Source organism: Podarcis gaigeae (genome assembly GCF_964106915.1).
Source record: "Podarcis gaigeae genome assembly, chromosome: 3".
NCBI classification, from domain to species: domain Eukaryota; kingdom Metazoa; phylum Chordata; class Lepidosauria; order Squamata; family Lacertidae; genus Podarcis; species Podarcis gaigeae.
Genome location: NC_139680.1, coordinates 100,838,193 through 100,856,072, shown reverse-complemented (window position 1 = coordinate 100,856,072; position 17,880 = coordinate 100,838,193). Strand labels below are relative to the sequence as shown.

Genomic DNA, 17,880 nt, shown 5'->3' with positions numbered 1-17,880 from the left:
TAAAAATAGGAATCTGTTGCAAGTGCAAATAGATGGCCAAAGTGTTAAAAGAGAAAACTGTCCCTGCAAGCATATATTTAGAAAAAGTAATTCCACTATGTGTGCACATTTTGATAGGCACTCTCATCTTCCTTGGATTCTTTATCCAATATCCCCTTAAAACGCCTCTCCCCATCTAAAACATTAATAGTATCCTAAACTCTAATCCTCATTACAACACTTGCATCTGCTCCAAAATAAAACCAGCAAGAATAGGGTTGTAACAGATGTGAATTTGGGGTATGAAAGGCCATAAGCATTTTTTGCTTGATTGCGTAGAGATCTGAACCCACATCTCCTGGCTATTATGGGCCTAATTTATTGTAGCAGTTATTTTAAAAGCAAACAGATGTTACTGATAACGTGCATCCAAACACTTTTCTCAAAGTATAGAAGTGCTGATGAAATGCAGTTTCAGCTGAGTTTTCGTTACCGTTTTTTGACATCTTATAAATATAAAGCATAAGCTTGCTGTCAGATTTTGAAATGTATTGAGCAAAATTATATTGTAATTAATTCTTTCTGGATACATTTGCCGGTTCTCGGCCAAAATCAGTCCGTCTTCTGTTTTAAGGCAAACTTGAGCAAATGATGCGACTTTAATTTAGTGTGACTTGTTGGCATGTATTTTTAAGTGCTCAAAGGGAATTCACATTTGATTATTTGCACCGTAGTGCACTGCATAAAATATTCATGGAAGTGTCACTTTTCCATAGGTGGCACTCCAGGGCAAAGACAGGGACTTCAGGAAACTTTAGAATTTTTTATAGTAACAAATATGTGAGGCAACTTGGAAAAAGGAGAAAAAAGCATATGCTACTTGAATCTGGTATCCTGCAGCATCTGACAAATCATTTTTATGCTTACAAAATTTGCAGTACCTGTATAGGTTTTGACATGAATTCCGGAGTTGGTTAGCTAGACATGATGTAATAAAATGCAGCATTATGTTTTAAAAGGCAAGAACTTAGGCATAGTGTCTTTGTGGTAACCTTTAAATGCCAGATGCAAGACTTTTACATTTCCTTTTTAATAGTTAAATTAGTTAAACAGATTAACCAGGGGTTGGTTTTACAAAACAAAAAGCCCCGCCATGCATTCTATTATGCATGCCAATAAATGTGAAACTTTTGCTGAATGTGTCCCTGTTACCACTTCTATTTCTTCAGATCCATTGTGAAAACCCAACTTTTCCATAAGGTTGTTGTCTTAACATAGGGGTCAGTCGTGGGCCGGTCCACTGTCCCTCACACCTTGTGGGGTGCCGGACTATGTTTTGAAGGGAAAAAAGGAACAAATTCCTATGCCCCACAAATAGCCCAGAGATGCATTTTAAATAAAAGGACACAGTCTACCCATGTAAGAACACACTGATTCATGGACCATCCGTGGGCTGGATTGAGAAGGCGATTGGGCTGCATCCGGCCCCTGGGCCTTAGGTTGCCTACCCCTGTCTTAACACCTAAATCCTTGTTCCCCACTGTAACCAAGTTTAAATTTGCTAACTTTCTCTTCCTTGCTACAGTGTGTTGGGAGGGGAGATCTGGCCAAAACAGTGTCCCCTTCTGTTTGCCCACCCTTCCCTTTTAGGGAAGCCATCAAGTGGAAGAGTTATTTCCCCCATCTGCCTTCCATCAAACAGCCTTAACACGCCCCCCTCACGTCTCCCCCAAAACAACTTAAAATGCCCTGCTTAGGTGATGTATAAATGGAGTTCACAGGTTTTTTAAATGAAACAAAGATAGACGTTTACTAAAAAGTCAAAAGAGTTAGTTCTTTGGAAAATGACTTTACCTAGGCTGGTTTTGTGTTACTTTCCCTATGCTACCAGTGGAGCAAAAATGCAGTGAAAAATAAGTAGGTTTACAAATACAATAAAGCAGGGCTGCCCAACAGGTCAATTGTGACCTACTGGTCGACAGCGGGGTGTCCCTGGTCGTTCCTGGCTGATCTTCGAACCCCCAGCAAAATGCACCACCCAAAAAAAAGCTCATAAACTTTGGCTCCCTAAAAAGATTGGCTTCCTAAAAGAAAGCTCAGCAACTTTGACAATGGGTAGATCACTGACAGTTTTTTAATACTGTGAGTAGAGTAGATCGCAGACTCTTGGAAGTTGGGTGCCCCTGCAATAAAGCAATCTCTCCTCTAGACAATTCCCAGATTTTAAAACTGAAAACTGCCCTAGTATGTGCTTGTATACAGCAATCCACTCTGAATCTCCAAGTTTCTGGCAGATAACAGTCTGGAGCTGTGTGTCTCACACGCCCTGAAATCAACAAAGTTCAAGGCAGTTTGGGGATTTTAAATCTCCACTTCAGGCAGGCAGGCTGCATGTGATCCTTCTTACCTTCAATGGTTTCCCATCTTCTGACTTGATCCTGGACCGATCAGGGTTAGCTAGCCGATTCCTTAATCCACAAGCAAACGTACATGCAGTGCATTCATATTTGTAGCTAATCATGGTAATCACACAATATTGATCCCCTTTCCTCCAGCAAAAGTGTCTAATAACAGGAGCATCACACACACACCCTTTCTCTACCTAAGTGCATTCCTCTATCACTCTCACAGACAACTCCCACCCAAACTCATCACAAACATACGTATTGAGGAAAGCCAACAGCTCCTTATAGCTAGTGGACAAGAAAAAACCCCTGTGAACACTTGTATAGCTCAATCAGTAGAGCATGAGACTTTTAATCTCAGGGTTGTGGGTTTGAGCCTCATATTGGGGAAAAGATTCTTGTACTGCAGGGGTTGGAGTCAGGGGTGTTCAACTCCCAAGAGACTGCGATCTACTCACAGAGTTAAAAGCTGGCAATGATCTACCCCATTTTGGGGGGTTCAGATCAGAGAGGTTAGGGAGGAGGAAAGCCCTGCTTTCCTGCTTTTTTGGGTTCAGGTCAAAGTTTCTTAGGGGAGCCAAAGTTGTGGTAGAGCCAGTGATCTACCACAGATGTCCAGTGATCTACCGGTACCTGTTGGATGTGCCTGGATTAGATGATTCCCATGGTCTCTTCCAACCCAACAGTTCTGTGATTCTAACAGGGCAATGCTCATTGCTCCATCACACTCCCGCGGACATTCAGAAACACCCCTTCAATGGGTCAAAGCAGGCCGCCACAACCAGCAGGTGGGCCACAAATGGTTGAGTAAACAGAGTGATAAAAACCCATTCAGTGGGGTGAAGCAAGTGCCCACTATCAGCCCCTTTGTGACCAGTGGATGTCAAGCAGCTGAGCAAATGGGGTGATGCTGCTCCTTCCCACCCCCAGAAAAGCCCCTTGAATTGGGACAGCGTTAGTGCCTTCCACCAGCAGCAGCAGCAAATGAGCAAAGGCGAGGGGGGAAGCCATTTCTACTGCTTTCCCCCCTGAAAACCCTTCCAAGATGTACTTGCCCGCTCAAAAGGTCTGAAACCAGTATTGTGATCTGAACTTCATACTAGTTTCAGACGATGAATTGAAATATCTCCCAGCTCTAGCCCTAAAAGCTTTTGGTTTCCGAACCTTGACTAGCAGATTGGGAGTTGGTTGTAGGCTTATGTGCTTATGGTAAAGATGCACATGAATATAGCTGATTTCAAAACAGAGCCTGATTCCTGAGGACAAGACAGAGCAGCAAAACACAAAGTCTTGTTTCTGTAAAGCCATTTCCAATCCTTTAATTTTTTTCTGACAATGCATGGAGATTTATAGTTTTAGGGTTGAATCCAGTGCAGTGTTAACACTTCTGCTTGCATAAATGGACATCCTCTCCGTCTATCTATCCCCAAATCTGCTCTGGAGAGTCCTACAATCCTCCAGGGCAGATGTTGGGGCATGTGAGGGGCTGTAGGTGGAGAGGTTCCACTGGAGAAGTGGAACTCTGATCTGTTCACACATGAACACATTGACTATGACCCAAAGTTTCTAGGTAACTGAAATTCAGCATCTGGTTCAGCATCTGTTTTCCCTCCCTCCCTTTAGGTACAATTGAAGTCCTCAAAGCAATGCATGAAATGCAGGTAGAGCCTGATATAGAAACATATTCCAACTACGTTTTGACAAATTTTGATGATATCAGCTCTGTGCGCCATCTGCTGCAGGTGAGTTGGCTTATTACTTTATATCCCAGTGATGCTAACTTACCAGGTTTCATTTTACTTTTGTGGTGATCTGATGCTGTAATAGCCCTAGAAGCATGCTTCCTAAATAAACCTTTTAAACCTTATCTTTAATGCATTTGCCGTATTTTTCCAGAAAGCTGTTTTGAGGCATTAAGGGGGGGGGGAGGGCTCATTTTTACACCAGTATAATTTTAAGCCTTTCATTTAAATCACATTTCTAATTTTTAAATCTTTATGCATTTCAAATGGTTGCGGTAAGAACTGAAAGCTATTGACTTGCAACTAAATACACATTTTATTGTCTTAGGCAATATCCAACTAACTCTGTCAGCACCAGGATTTATGCTTGTACAGTGGAACTCCCTCTCCTCTGCCCGTACGCACCCCATGCCCTCTCCAGATCTGCTGGTTGAGGGAAAACCTAGAACCTAGAACAGATTTAAGGGTACACAGAGTGAGGAGATTCTGTTGTGCAAGCGTAATACATAGATATCTCAGAAATATTTGCAACCTTCTATTATGAAGGCCAGGGACGCGGGTGGCGCTGTGGTCTAAACCCCTGAGCCTATTGGACTCCTGGACTCTTGGAAGGTCGACGGTTCTAATCCCCGCGATGGGGTGAGCTTCCGTTGCTCTGTCCCAGCTCCTTCCAACCTAGCAGTTCAAAAGCACGCCAAAAAAAGTACAAGTAGATTAATAGGTACCACTCTGGCGGGAAGGGAAATGGCGTTTCTGTGTGCTGCTCTGGTTTCCGTGTTCCATTGTGCCAGAAGCGGCTTAGTCATGCTGACCACATGACCTGGAAAAACTGTCTGTGGACAAACGCCCCCTGCCTCAGCCTGTAAAGTGAGATGAGCACTGCAACCCCAGAGTTGTTTGTGACCTGACTTAACTGTCAGGGGTCCTTTCCCTTTACCTCTCCCTTTTTATTAGGAAGGCCAGTGCCAACCTTCCATTCAGAAGAGGACGGGGCTTGTCTAAGGCTGATTGCTGAATTCATACCAAAGTTCAAATTTTATGCTGGGGGTCTTAACCACTGTGCTCTACCAATTGTTACTGCATTTAGTCTCTCTATCATATTCTTTCCATAGGAAGCGAACTGTCCTATTGATTGTAAATCACTCTCTGCAGCAGAAATCAGATACACAGCAGCCACTGGGAGACTGGAGGATGTTTTAACTTTATGTAAGTATCCTTGATGTTGTAATTATTATTTGTACAGCCGTTGTCTGTTGAAGCTAGACATAAGAATGAAAAACTTGCTTTTTATTTTTTAAAAAAGCCCCCTTGATAGTATAAATAAAATTTACTTCACCAGTTCCCTAGACTTGGAGTTCTAGTGTAGCTTGCCTCTTTAAAAATACAGAATTCATGATAAAAACAAGCACAAAATAAATCCATAAATTTGCATTTAACTTTATTCTATGAAATCCACAATCTCAATCAGTAGGGCATTGGTTTCCAAACTTTTTTAGCCTGAGGGTTGAGAGCCAGTGTGGTGTAGTGGTTAAGAGCGGTAGTCTCGTAATCTGGGGAACCGGGTTCGCGTCTCTGCTCCTCCACATGCAGCTGCTGGGTGACCTTGGGCCAGTCACACTTCTCTGAAGTCTCTCAGCCCCACTCACCTCACAGAGTGTTTGTTGTGGGGGAGGAAGGGAAAGGAGAATGTTAGCCGCTTTGAGACTCCTTAAAGGGAGTGAAAGGCGGGATATCAAATCCAAACTCTTCAGTCTTGGCCAACCTCCTGGGGGTTGCATGCAAGCAGTGGTGTAGCCACCCCACACTCTCCCATCTATAGGGTTCAGTAGCAGCAGATGACAGGCTGGGGTTGCAGTGGCATTCTCATTGTTGCTGAGTATTGGAACAGAGCAGTGGAAGAGCAAAGCTGCAGTGTGTTTGGTGCCGGCAGGAGTGCTGGATGGGCTCTGCCAGTGCCCCTGCAGCTCCCCTTCCCCTTCCATCTTGCTTTGCAACAGTGACTGGACAACCAGAGGTCACGTATGCCTGACCCCACTTTTCGCTGCTGACAGAGTGGACACACAGCCCTCCTCAGTGATCAGCTGGGTATGTGTGTGCTGTTTTCCCCTCCCCGTTCATTAGTCGCTCTGATTAGCATTGGAGCAGACAATTTGCATTGCCAGGTGCCGGACTAGGTGAGGTGGTTTAAATTTCTCTACCAATGCTCACCAACAAATAATCAGTGATCTCACCTCTTCCCTCATGCTATCTATTGATGGGATGAGGAAACAAAGAAAGATGGTTTTAGGCACTTTTCCTAGGTAACCAGAGACGTCAAAGCTCACAATAGTGCTCATAAGTGAGATTCTGATACGCTGCACAACTTCCATGATGATCTTGGGATCACTGTCCATCTCCTTTGCTTTCCCTATGTGTGTTTATCTATGTTTTTATTCCTCCACCTCACTCCAATTTAAACTGCTACAACATCCAAAGAATCATCAGTGCATACTTGTCTTTAGTAGCTTCAAGATTCATAATGGTCCTGAAATACTGCTTAGTACATTAAACCATTGAATCTGTATACCGGGGTCACCAAACTTTTTATCAGGGGGGTGGTCCACTGTCCCTCAGACCTTGGGGGGACTATATTTTGGAGGGGGGAAATGAACAAATTCCTATGCCCCTCAAATAACCCAGAGATGCATTTGAAATAAAAGGACACATTCTACTCATGTAAAAACACGCTGATTCCCGGACCGTCTGCGGGCTGGATTGAGAAGGCGATGGGGCTGAATCCTGCTCCCGGGCCTTAGTTTGCCTACCCATGCTGTATACTGATAGTCTTACCAGAAAGGGTTTAATGTTAATAGATCAAATTAAAGCTTCCTTTTGTGGTGCAGCTGGTTAAGGGGAAGGCGACCTGTTAAAGCGGACTGCTACCAAGGGCTATTGATTGCAGCTTCCAGGTTTCTATAATGCTTCTTACTTTGCCAAACCTTTATTAGGCATTACAAATATAGGCCATTATAGAACATACACACACACACACACACACACACACAAAAAAAACAACAACAACAAAAAACAGGATTTTCATTGGAGTCAAAGTTCTATAATGCATAGATTCCCAAAACTGGCAAGATGAAAACTATGAAGCATCGGTTAAGGAATCTGGGCGCATTAGACAATGTGCACAAAGGTGCCTGTTCTCCCTTTCTCAACTGCCCCATTCCACTTCATTGTCATCTATTTTTCATTTCCCCCCCTCAGACTTGTTTGTTGCTAAGGAAACCAGCTTGCCGGCTGTCAGCGGCAGCAGCAGCAGATGAGCATACAGAGCTGCACCGTGTTGTTGTTTTTTGAAACGAACAAAAACTTTTTAAACTCAAGGATTGCTTTCTCATTTATTTATTACTATATTTAAATAACAAACAACATGAGCAATCACAACAAAGAAGCAGGGAAGTTCTTCAGTGTTAGGCCCAGTTGCTCTAGGGCAGAGCTTTCCAAACTTTCATGTTGGTGACACACTTTTTAGACATGCATCATTTCACAACACGGTGATTCAGTTTTACGAGCAAACCAGAGGTTAAAGCAACCCCTCTCCAGCTCTGGGAGAAGTGCGGCGAGCGTTTGCACGACACACATACACACTGCAGCCGACACACTTAAGGTGTCGCGACGCACAGTTTGGAAAGCTCTGGTCTAGGGACTGAATTTGGATTCTCCTGCACTGCTTGTCTGGAAGCTGGCATGGAAGAAGTAATGCGTTCTGCTGGAGTGCATGCATTTGAAAGACAGATGGGCACTCATGTTTCAACTACTAGAAATTCTGCATAGCCGTTGATTTTTAGAGCTGTTCGTTGTCCATGTTCTTCCTTCGTCAGCTGTCTGCTGTCCCAGCTCCCCTCCACGCATACCAGCTTGGTTGTTTCATTCCTGGCTTGAATTAAGCCAACTCCTCCTACCCCTAGTGCTGCATAGCAGTCTCTGTTGTCACACATAGCCAAGGCTTATGAAATTTAGCTTCCCAGATACATTACTGAGAGCTAATGAGTGTTATGGATTATTCTTGATATTACTGTTTTATCTTTTGTAAACCGCTTTGGTTTTTTTTAAAATACTTGTAAATTGTATGAGATAAATAAATGTATATCACTTGGTGGGGAATGATTCAGCAGGGACTGCTGCTCTAAGTTAGTATGTACAGAGATGAATATGCAGTAACTGCATTCCCTAATAAGTGACCAAAACTCCAAAAAGCACTGTAATTCCAGGGTATTGTATATCTTTCTCTTTCTAGCCAGTAAAGAAAGCCCTCTCTGTGTTTAAAACTTGAAATTATTGGAAGATCATGCATTCATGTGCCAAGATGTTCTTACTAAGCAGATTCTCTTTAAATAAATGTCTTTTGATACCGATGGCTTAATCAATCCTTTTTGGAGAAGCAAGGGTCAACGCATTCTAAGGATTTTCATTTATTCTGCAGTGTCTTCTCCAAATATGCCACCCATAGATCAAGTGCAATTCAGAGGCAGTCTAGTCTTTGGATTCAAAAGGTAAGCGTTTATGAAGCTTTCACTGCCACCTTTGTACCTTGGATGCTCTTGGTCCTTAATCCCAGGATGGTATTTTGGGCAGTTGCTTTAAGAAAAAGGGGGTGAGGAATGAAAGCATATTTTTGCCCATAAGCTAAAAAGCCAGTTAGGAGCTGGATAGGAGTATATATGTGGCTGTAAGAATCAGTGCAGGCCTATCATATCTCTTAAGGTTTAAAGAGCCAGAATGAACCCTACTTCCCACTCTTCTGAGTGACATGGGTGGGAAACTTTCAACCTATGCAATCACTGGCTATAGCATAATTATGTTTTTGGTTCTGTGAATCGAAAGCTTAATTAGTGATTATGTAATTGTAATAATTATCATTTATATAGTGCATTCAGTTTTCAGAGTGTTTGGTGCAAGTTGTTGCCATAATAATGGCATCAACCCTGAAAGTAGCTGGGTATGATAATCTCAGATGAAGCACCGAGGCTGTGCTTGCCTAAGGGTACCCAATGAAATGGCGGAATTCAGTATAGCGCTAATAATCTCTTTTCTTCCGGTCCTCCAGGGAGGATTTAAGGGAATAAAGGAGGGGAAGCCCCATTGCCCTAGTGGGTGTCATCGCTGTGCTTATTGCAATTATTTGTATGGTTTTAATATATTTTATGTACATTGGTGTACTTCTAACAATGTTCAGTTGTTTTTTAATATGTTTTTCTATGTTTTTAGTGGCTCTCATTTTAATATATAATCTGCCTTGAGTCCCATCAGGGAAAAGGTGGGGTATAAATAAATTGTTGCTGCTGCTGTTGCTGCTGCTGCTGTTGTTGACGACAAGGCAGGGTATAAATAAATTGTTGTTGCTCAGTTTTTACTTAATCCATCCTCAAAGTAGGTGTTACGTTATTTTGACAAAGCCTAGCTTCATGATTCACAGTCATGTGTTGTCAGGCTATGTTGCTGGACTGTTGCTATATCAGAGCGCAAGTTATTCCGCATGCTAAACAACAACACTCTAAATTGTCTTCTCATCATGCTAGTTCAGTATGTAAAAGGAGATTTTTGAAAATAATAGGAGGCAATTATTGACTATAGCATTAGAAACGCTTTTTGTGCTATTACTTTCTCTGGCCAAAGTTAGCAGATTTAGATATTATGGTACCTTTTATATGGTAACTCCATCTGTTTTCAGGGCCTAAAATGTGTTCACTATGATTGGTGAAGTATTTGGCCAATACTTGAAATCCTGATCAGACCAGTTGTGCCTTTCTGTGGTCGTTGAAGTATTGTTGAAGTATAGTTTGAATCATTCCAGACTGCTGGACAGGCTGTAGCTGATGGAAGTTGGAGTTCGGCAACATCTGAAAGGCCCTACCTCTCCTTGAGATCAAAATGCTTTAGGTTATACCCCCCCTCCTCTGTCATATCTATACCTATTATGTTTTCAGATCATCATGCATAAACAATACTGTTTGGAATCTGTATTGAATAAAGGAGTTAGGGTGGAACAGGAAGAAAAAGGGGAAAATTCTGAAAAGCCATCATAGCACAATATTTCCTGAAACCCCCTCTCTGATGCAGAGAAATCAGCTGTTTTGGTGAACAATGCCTTGAAATGTTAAATAAGCACAGCAACCGTAGACTGCTTTAGGTTTTTAAAATAGGTCCATTAAAATTTCAGACCTTGTGTACGTGTTACAGTGACATAGGGCTTTTTCGAGACACCTCCCCATTCCAAGAATAATCTTGGAAGAGTTTTGAGAGATGTTTCGTAAATTCAGAACGTCACAACTCAGAGGGATAAACATTGGAGAAGTGACAAGTACAGCTAGCCATGCACATATGAAAGTGTCTGCTTCCTTGAGTGCTTGCATAACTCTTTACCTCTGGCAGTTCAGAGTGTATTCCAGTGCTCATTGGCCACCATCGGAGTGCAGTACCCAAGCCATATGCTTGTTTTTCTTGAAAGAGAACCTCCATCCTAGCCACTTTATGTGTTTCCCGGAGAACAACACAGCATTTCTGCTACTGAAATCCTGTTTCGTTCACCCTCCAAGGAGGTGGGAGGTGAAGAGGCAAACAGTGCAAGTACTAGTCTTCTGGTCAGTTGCTCATGAAGTAAAGCAGCATAACCCTCAAGGAAAGGGAACTTTGGGTAGGTCGGCTGTAACTTTCAAAGTAAAATGTTAGTAAAACCTCTGTTAGCATAAGCCATGATTTGCCATTCTGGTTTGCTGACCAGTTTGCTATTCGTTCAGGCATTATGTCTAGCTATAGTCGAGTGTAGTTAATTATGGTTTGGTGAGCGTACTCACCCTTTGAAAGGCAAACGTTGGTGACAGTTCATGGTTGTCAGGCTCCCACCTCAAAACACACTGGCAGCAACTCTTACTTGAAAGTATGTGGTGGTTTTTGGAGCTTCTATCATTACTGAGTATTAATCAATTTATTGTGTATAGCCAAGAGCCCCTCTTGAAAGTAAGAAAAATATATTTATTCAGGCTAGTAGCAGTACAGGCTCAGCAGCACAAGCACAAGGTCCAAAAGTAAAGAGCCCAAGGCCTGTGAGCAAAACCAGAGGCTTATAACAGAAGCTTTGAAGATGTCTTTCTACAGCTAACATGCCCCTCGCCCCCCGCCAGGCATTTAAAGACAAGGTAGGGTGAGCTCATTCATGGGACTCTCTCTCCCTCTTAGTCTGCTGCATCCACACACATGCTAAAAACCCACTTATCCAGCTGGGAAAACTTGCCGGAGCAAAAATGTCTTCAGCTGTGCAGACTGTGGGTGCCTGTCATATCTTGGACAGGAATGCCACCCTAGAATAGAGACTTCTTTACTCTAATACATTACCAATAAATAATACAGTGTGAAAGGTCTGGCAGATTAAGCCAGGACGGGTACACATTTCAGTGAATCTGCCCGTTTGTAATTAATCAAGGAGAAGCTGAATTAGTTTTGTTGTTGTTGTTGTTTAGTTGTTTAGTCATCACCCCATGGACCAGAGCACGCCAGGCACTCCTGTCTTCCACTGCCTCCCGCAGTTTAGTCAAACTCATGCTGGTAGCTTCAAGAAAACTGTCCAACCATCTCGTCTTCTGTCATCCCCTTCTCCTTGTGCCCTCCATCTTTCCCAACATCAGGGTCTTTTCCAGAGAGTCTTCTCTTCTCATGAGGTGGCCAAAGTATTGGAGCCTCAGCTTTAGGAGGCTCAGGGCTCAGTGAGCACTCAGGGCTGATTTCCTTCAGAATGGATAGGTTTGATCTTCTTGCAGTCCATGGGACTCTCAAGAGTCTCCTCCAGCACCATAATTCAAAAGCATCAATTCTTCGGCGATCAGCCTTCTTTATGGTTCAGCTCTCACTTCCATATATCACTACTGGGAAAACCATAGCTTTAACTATACAGACCTTTGTCAGCAAGGTGATGTCTCTGCTTTTTAAGATGCTGTCTAGGTTGGTCATTGCTTTTCTCTCAAGAAGCAGGCATCTTTTAATTTCGTGACTGCTGTCAGCATCTCGAGTGATCATGGAACCCAAGAAAGTAAAATCTCTCACTGCCTACATTTCCTCCCCTTCTATTTGCCAGGAGGTGATGGGCCCAGTGGCCATGATCCTTGTTTTTTTTTATATTGAGCTTCAAACGATATTTTGCGCTCTCCTCTTTCACCCTCATTAAGGTGAAAGAGGGTTCCTCCTCACTTTCTGGCATCAAGGTTGTGTTATCTGCATATCTGAGGTTGTTGATATTTCTTCCAGCAATCTCAATTCTGCCTTGGGATTCATCCAGTCCAGCCTTTTGCATGATGAATTCTGCATATAAGTTAAATAAGCAGGGAGACAATATACAGCCTTGCTGTACTCCTTTCCCAGCTTTGAACCAATCAGTTAATTAGTTTTACCCACAGCCAAATCAACACCCAATTCAGTATCAGTTATAAGTTAGGAATTAAGAGTGAGATATGGATTTATGTCCCATCAGTAGACAAAAAACAAAGCGCTTCTCTGCACAAAGCACAGTTAATTTGTAGAGTTCATTACCAGAAGAGCCACGTGGCAGAGACTAGAGTTGAACGGGGAAGTTTCTGGTCATAGCTGAGTCTCATTGATGGCCACTAGGTTGGATCCAAATGTTGGATGGTGCTAAAGGGTTGGGCTGATTCGTGGAGAACAGGTCTAGTAGCATCTGAACATTAGAATAATCCTGCTGTTGTTCGATGTGTTTGTTAACTGGAATTAAAAATAAATAAAAATTTAAATAAAGGAAAAAAGAATAGTCCTGCTGAACCAGACCAAAGATCTATCTAGTGAAGCATTATGTTCACACAGTGGCCAACCAAATGCCTTTTGGGAAGCCCATCTGACACCAATACAACATTTTTTATGTTTTGAGTATATCTCTTGATATTGATGGCTGGATATTGTCAGCAGAATGAGGTGTGGAGGCAGGACTCTTCCTGTTATGCCTTGTTTGAGAACTTCAGGTGTCTGGTTGATCAGTGTTGGAAACTGAACATTCAACTACACAGGTTTTGTTCGGTCAACAAGGCAATTTGTACACTGATAAAGAGTTCATTCCAATAGGTGAATGCAAGTCATAATTTTAACCTACCCATTTCCAAGAACAGCTAGAATCCATCTGCATTTGCTTCCAGTGCACTGTCCCTAATTGAGGGCAGTGTGTTTAATCTGTAACTGTGGAGCAGCAATTTCACACTATGCTGTGAATATTACAGTGTCATTCTGGTTATTTAAACTGGAAACATCTTCCTCCATTTTTCAGATTCAGTTTCTCTGGACTTGTATGTCCTGCTGGAATTTCTTGTTCAGAAAGTTTAGGATGCCAAACAATTAAGGTTTTAAAATCAGCAGTCTTTAGCAAATCAAATATGTATCCTTGCATACCTCTTTTCTGCTTGTGAGGGAACATCTCATATATGGTGAAGTCTTGTCTCTTTTCTTCTCAAGGACTGTGTTTCATGAGATACTGTGACAGGTAGTATTTCACAAAACTGCCAAGAATGTTTTTTTTAAAAAAAGCAGATAAAAATGAAATTATGCAATCCTCTTTCAACCTGGCAGTCTGAAGAGGAGATATATCTTACAGTATCTCACTACTGTATTTTGGAGAGTACGAAGTGAAAGTAATTGTTGATATTAAATAATACATGTGTATGGCTTATTTAATTTGAAAATGCTGCCTGAATTTAGATATGCAGATAGGTTACAACCCTGAACCTTTAACAGTGGGGACAGTTGAAAACTGATTAATGCATTTACATTTAATGTGTGATAATGAGTTGAATGGTTAATAACACATTAACAGATTAATCATGCAGATTAATAAGTGCTTTCAGCATTACTTTTAAGGAAATGGACTAAGTGTGTTGGAAAGTACGTTTTTCATGTCACCAGCAAACTATTCATGTACAAGCTCCAAATTACTGTTGTGGTTAACCCTCTCAAACATCATCTGAAGTAGATACCAGAAGGTCTGAGGAACCTTAATTTTCTGCTGAATGGACATTTACACTCGCATTCATGTTTTTGTTTCCAGGCTCCCCCATGTAAATACGAGCAAGAAACTGGTGGAAATACATTGAAGCAAAAGGATTCTAACATAGTCCTCCTTTTCTGTGGCAATTTATATACCACGTGAACTCATTTTTCAAAAATAAACCTGACAAAATGTGTAAATCATTAATTTATTTTTAATACCCTTCACCCAAACAAATCTGCATGTGCTTAGATGTACAGCTTTCTCTTAAAGAATAGCTAAATTAAACAAATATTTCTGACCTTCAATTAATTATCCTCTGCTGCCCTCTACAGGTCCTTTGATGTAAATCTCTGGAGCAAGGTAAGACCGTGAAACTGAAATAAAGTAGAGCTGCTTTAAAATGCTTTGGGTACAGAATATTATGGAAGTATAAGTAACAGGAAGCTGCATGCTCACAGTCTTGACAGTAACTTATTTGGAGAGTGTTGTATCTTGTCCGGTGCATTTTAAATTTAGGGCATGATTCAACCTAAGCTAATTCTGTTTGAACTCAGTGGGGAGATTTAAGCACGTGCTTAACTCCAAACCACCTTCACTTCCCCACATCTAATTGGAGTTAAGGCATGCTTGGCTTTGGATGAAATTTGTTTGGGGGGGGGGGGAATTTGGTGGACAGAAACTTGGACAGTGGTAACTTGGCAGGGACCTTCTGCTCAAAGAGGGTTGCATGAGAAGATCCCCAGTTGGGCTCTCTGCCTAAGTTACTTCTTGTGAATTTAATAATTATGTGCAAAAGAGATGAGAATTGGGGTGGGGAAGATGACTGAACCCATCAGGTCCTGTATACCTGAAGGAGTGTCTCCACCCCCATCATTCAGCCCAACCCAAACACTGAGATCCATCACCGAGGGCCTTCTTGGTAGCGGCGCCCACCCTGTGGAACACCCTCCCTTCAGATGTGAAGGAAATAAGTAGCTATCCTATCTATAAAGGACATCTGAAGGCAGCCCTGTTCAGGGAAGTTTTTAATATTTAACGCTGTATTGTTTTTAATACTTGATTGGAAGCTGCCCAGAGTGGCTGAGGGGACTCAGCCAGATGGGCGGGGTATACATAATAAATTATTATTATTATTATTATTATTATTATTATTATTATTATTATTATTATTTTATTTGTTAGGCTTGAGGGGAAAACCCAAAGCGCCTTATATCTCTGTATGTCACCAGTTTAAAATTCAGAGAATAAGCAGTATGGAAGTGAACCAAACAATTGAGGAAGTAATTTACAAAATAACAGAGGCTCCTTCTTGCATAACATTTTCCTACACCCTGTCTAAAGTTGGTGGGGAACCAGTGGCTCCTTGATGTTCCTGGACTACAGTTCCCATCAAGCCTAGCCAGCAGTAATTGTGGTCTGGCAGCTTCTAGAAGGCCGCAAGTTCCCTGAAAGATAATGAAGTGATAGGAAGATTGCACTAAAATGAGTTTTTGGATCGATGCTTAACTACCATGTTTCAGCAAAACACTACATGGGGCACAGCATAGCTTAGTTGTTTTTCTTCTATTTATTGCTCTTGGATGTAGAAGTAGGATCTTGTTTTCCAAAAGAGCCTTTTCTTTCTGTCTTCTGCATCTTGACAATCTACATATTTCTGTTTAAATTTGAAATACCACCTGAGTTTTCTTGAAGTTTTGCAAATCAGGCTGCTAGTACAGCTCCAGATGTGGGGTTTGCTGAGGCAAAGTTTATACTAAGCTCAGAAGTGGGTCAGAGCTACAGAAAGAATGTTGTGCTCTCTGGTGCCCTTTGTCCTGGCAGAAGGCTTTTATCTAGGAGATTTCCATTGGGGTGGGGGGCTTTTACTAATTTAACCTCTGTCCCCCATGTGCCTCCAAAATCTGTTCCTGTGGGCAGGGGGACACACCCTTCAGGAGAACGTGGGAGGTGTTTTTAGGGAGCTAATTAATATTGGGGAAGAAACACAAATCATTCTGTTGCTTCACATGCCAAACTGTCAAATCAGCCGCAGGAAAATCTAATCAAAGTCTGAATGTAGTAACCACCTTCGGTTTTGCGTTCCAAGTATGTCATGCAGCCCTATTCCTGCTTACTTGGAGCTCACTTTTACTGTTTTCAACTGGGCTTACTTCCCTGTAAATGTGTTTAAGATTGCAGACTTAGGGTTGTATCGAGTGTTGGTCTTACTCAGAGTAGACCCAGTTGAAGGAATGGCCAGGTCCAACTTAGATCCCTTAATTTCAGTGGGTTTACTCTTGAGTAAAGCTTAGCTGGCTATAACCCTTAATATATATTTTTTGCTTTGTTTAAAGAAGTGCTGGTGTGTCATCAGCATTAAGTACTATCTAAAAATGCAGATTTTTATTATTATTTACAAATATCTAAAAATGAAGTAACGCTACACTGTTGAGAAACTATAAAGACTCTTAATTTTAACACCTGAAAGTGACAATGCTTAATGTTTGCTTTAAGCAATACTTTCTATTGTGGGTTAAGACACTAGGAACAGAATCACTGAAAGACTTTCTTTCCCCCCCGTACTTCCAATATACATTTTGGTGTGCAGCATACATGCTGTTGGTGTTGATTTTAAATACCATATTTACACACACACAAAGCCTTCCTTTTTAAAGAGTGAATTGCTATGATGTGGCATAGAGTAATAGCTTAGTGGAGAGATGCTTTATTATTTGTAGAATTCAATTTCAGATACGATTTGCCCTTGCTTCTTTTTCTCGGATGCAATGTACGATTATTCTGTCTTACCAGATAACAGAACTCTTGTACAAGGATGGACGTTATTGCCAGACGCCTCCGGGACCAACTGGTAGAGTTTCAATTTCTATGATTGTAACTTATCCACAAATCCGTTCTTCTGTGTAATGATGGGCTTGAGGGATTACAACCATAAACACTGATTACTTCTTTTTGAAAGTGAAATTTGGAAAACATGTTGGGTAAAATCTTTATCCAGATGATCACAGTATATTTTATGGAATCCGTGAGATTTTTTGGAAGGGGGGTGTTTCCCCCTTTTCTTTCTTTAATTAAAATGTTCTCCATTCACAGAGTGCACATGTTAAATAAAACAGAAAGGTTTGCAACACTGATAACATAATCAGATCCCTTAAATAAACGCTTTACAACTACAACCAAGTTTTTCTGTATTTCAGAAAGCTATTAAGACAAAACAAAACATAAAACTATTAAAATAACATTTTAATTGCTTTCTGTCATATCAAAGAGCAAAATGCCACTTAGTATCTTGAATAAAGTGATTTAAGACCTGCTGAACACTCTCAATAAATAATAAAAAGAATGCAGTACATGTCACTAGTAGATGTCTTATCAAAAGCTCATTAGTTCTTCCTGATGCTCCTATACATTTTATGCTTGAGTGCCAAAGAAAATTAGTGCTGTTCACCATGTAGCATCTTTTGTTAATCTTGATTTTCATTGGCTAATAAGTAGCTCTCCACAGGATTATTGGATCTGGTTGTTAAAAATCATTTAATACTCCTTATTGTATTCATGTTCGCTTGCTAGGCTGCAGAAAGCATGGTAAATAATGTGAAATATACAGTGCTGTGTACACGATGCTTTAGGAAGCTCTTTATTTTCTTTTGAATAAATGACAAAATATTTATGGCAACTATTTTGGGGTAGTGGGCAGGAGAGTGGGGGAGAGGCCCTGGGCAGTACTGCT

At 41.4% G+C, this 17,880-nt stretch overlaps 1 protein-coding gene across 1 annotated transcript in view; it reads left to right on the top strand.

Annotated features, from left to right (window-relative positions):
- LRPPRC (leucine rich pentatricopeptide repeat containing) overlaps positions 1-17,880 on the top strand; it is a 112,306-nt gene that overhangs the window by 27,108 nt on the left and 67,318 nt on the right. The window contains exons 12-16 of the mRNA XM_083733065.1: positions 4,008-4,126; positions 5,239-5,332; positions 8,598-8,667; positions 14,486-14,513; positions 16,944-17,001. Coding sequence (XP_083589191.1) covers positions 4,008-4,126; positions 5,239-5,332; positions 8,598-8,667; positions 14,486-14,513; positions 16,944-17,001 — 369 coding nt within the window. The remainder of the gene's footprint in view (positions 1-4,007; positions 4,127-5,238; positions 5,333-8,597; positions 8,668-14,485; positions 14,514-16,943; positions 17,002-17,880) is intronic.